The sequence below is a fragment of the Myotis davidii genome, unplaced genomic scaffold (assembly GCF_000327345.1).
Source record: "Myotis davidii unplaced genomic scaffold, ASM32734v1 scaffold6, whole genome shotgun sequence".
Taxonomy (NCBI): domain Eukaryota; kingdom Metazoa; phylum Chordata; class Mammalia; order Chiroptera; family Vespertilionidae; genus Myotis; species Myotis davidii.
The window spans coordinates 16,954,746-16,956,835 of record NW_006383011.1 but is presented as its reverse complement, the minus strand read 5'-3'; the positions used below and the strand labels follow the sequence as shown (position 1 = coordinate 16,956,835).

Below are 2,090 nucleotides of genomic sequence, written 5' to 3'. Positions count from 1 at the left end.
CCGCTTCCTCTGGTCGCTGCCCGTGGCCCCCGGGGCGTGCGAGGCCATCAACAAGCACGAGTCCATCCTGCGCGCGCGCGCCGTGGTCGCCTTCCACACGGGGAACTTCCGCGACCTGTACCACATCCTGGAGAACCACAAGTTCACCAAGGAGTCGCACGGCAAGCTGCAGGCCATGTGGCTCGAGGCGCACTACCAGGAGGCCGAGAAGCTGCGCGGCCGCCCGCTCGGCCCGGTGGACAAGTACCGCGTGCGCAAGAAGTTCCCGCTGCCGCGCACCATCTGGGACGGCGAGCAGAAGACGCATTGCTTCAAGGAGCGGACTCGGAGCCTGCTGCGGGAATGGTACCTGCAGGACCCCTACCCCAACCCCAGCAAGAAACGCGAACTGGCGCAGGCCACCGGCCTCACTCCCACACAAGTAGGCAACTGGTTTAAGAACCGGAGGCAGCGCGACCGCGCCGCGGCGGCCAAGAACAGGTCAGTGGCGGGGCGCCCGCGGCCCGGCTACCGTCTCCGGGACCCGGGAGAGGGAGGAGGGTTGAAATGGGGGCCGGCGGGTCAGGGGGCCAGCGGCTGCCGAGCTCTCCAGAGAAGGCTCGACTCCCTGGCCAGTTGGAGAAAGTTTCCGCCGGCCCAGGCGCGGGGAAGGGGGACAGACTTGGAGTTTCCTGATTGCTTTGCCTGCGAGGGTCTTTCATCTGGGTGGAGAGGGTGTGTGTGAGATCCCGAGTGCCCACAGCCGCTGGTCCCAGCCTCTGAGAGGTCCCACGCTCAGGGCTCCTGGGGAGCCTGCAGACAGGGAAGGGAGGAAAGAAAGTACTCCTTGCCGCCTGGTTCTTATGTCCCTGCATTGCACATACCGGGGAGGGATCCACCAATGTCAGGGAGAGGACCCTGACCTGGGTCCCTGCCACACAGGGAAAAGGCTGGTGGCCAGCATGCAGCGGCCCTCCTTCCCACAGCTTTGCCAGTTGCCCGATCAAGTGCAGGAGAGCCGGCTGGGAGTGGAGAGGCGTGAGTGTTGGCCCGGCCTCCCCAGCTAAGGAGCAGCCCCTGGGTTCACTAACTTGCAAAGCGGGCAGGAGCAGTTTTGCTGTTGGCAAGTTGGCCACAAAGTTGTACCGGGTTTGACCAGTCAGCAGAGTTGGGCCTGGGGAAAGTAGGAAGAAAAATAACTACAAGGAAAAATGGAGAAAGGAGAACGAAGTAGGGAGGGAAGAGGGAAGGGAAGAGTTGGGTGAGAGCCCTGACGAGAAAGCTGTGTTCCTACCCAGCCTGGGTTGGTGCTGGGCCTGGTGTAGAGCAGGGGCAGGGCCCTTGGTGCTGACAGGCGAGGGGGCTAGGGGCTGGGTGTGAGTTCATGGAGTGAGAGAGTGTGTTCTGGTTCGGGTGGCCCAGGCCTGAGCCTTCAGCCCTCTCATCCGCCTTTGGAACCAAGTTTTCGCCTGATGGGGGGAGTGCCCAGGTCCATTGGGAAGGCCTCTTTGTCGGGAAAACTCAGAGGCACTAGGTTCAGGCAGTCGCTGCCTAGCCCTGGGAAGGGGGCAGCCCGAGACCGCTTGGCCCCCCTGCCCATGTTTGCATCCCTCCTCTTTCCTCAGTTTTCTGCTCCCAGCGTCCGTCCGTGTTTTATCCTCCCCCGCTCCTGCGCTCTCCGCAGGGCACTCGAGAGCAAAGCCAGCCAGGGCTCCCCTGGGAGTGTGGGGACCTGGGCAGGAGGCACAGGGCGACCAGATGCTCTTGGGCTGGACGGTTTAATTCTAAGAATAGCAGGGGCTGGGGAGGAAGAAACACCTGCTTGTCCCTCTCGGACTTCTGCGCCCTGGGGCTCGGCGTCCTTAGCTGTGTGCGCCCAGGCCTCCCCAGGCGGACAGTCTCTAGTTATACCTCTCCTCCGGGGCCTGGCCGATGAGCCCTAGGAAGCTCGAGGGAGCCCCAGGGAGGGCAGAGGAGAGGCAAGATCCGTACAGAGGAGGCTCTGCGGCGCCCAAGGAACAGCCTGGCGCCGGAGCAGGTGCTGAGCGCCGAGAGAGGAGCGGGGGCGGCAGCGCAGGGCGCGGAGCCGGGGAGGCCGGGGAGCACAGGAG

The 2,090-nt window shown here is 64.2% G+C and overlaps 1 protein-coding gene across 1 annotated transcript in view; it reads left to right on the top strand.

Moving 5' to 3' along the window:
- Position 1: 1 nt before the first annotated feature.
- Positions 2-2,090, top strand: part of SIX3 (SIX homeobox 3) — a gene marked incomplete at its 5' end in the record, with an annotated part of 3,631 nt that continues 1,542 nt past the window's right edge. The window contains one exon of the mRNA XM_006778686.2: positions 2-480. Within this exon, the coding sequence (XP_006778749.1) occupies positions 2-480 (479 nt within the window). The remainder of the gene's footprint in view (positions 481-2,090) is intronic.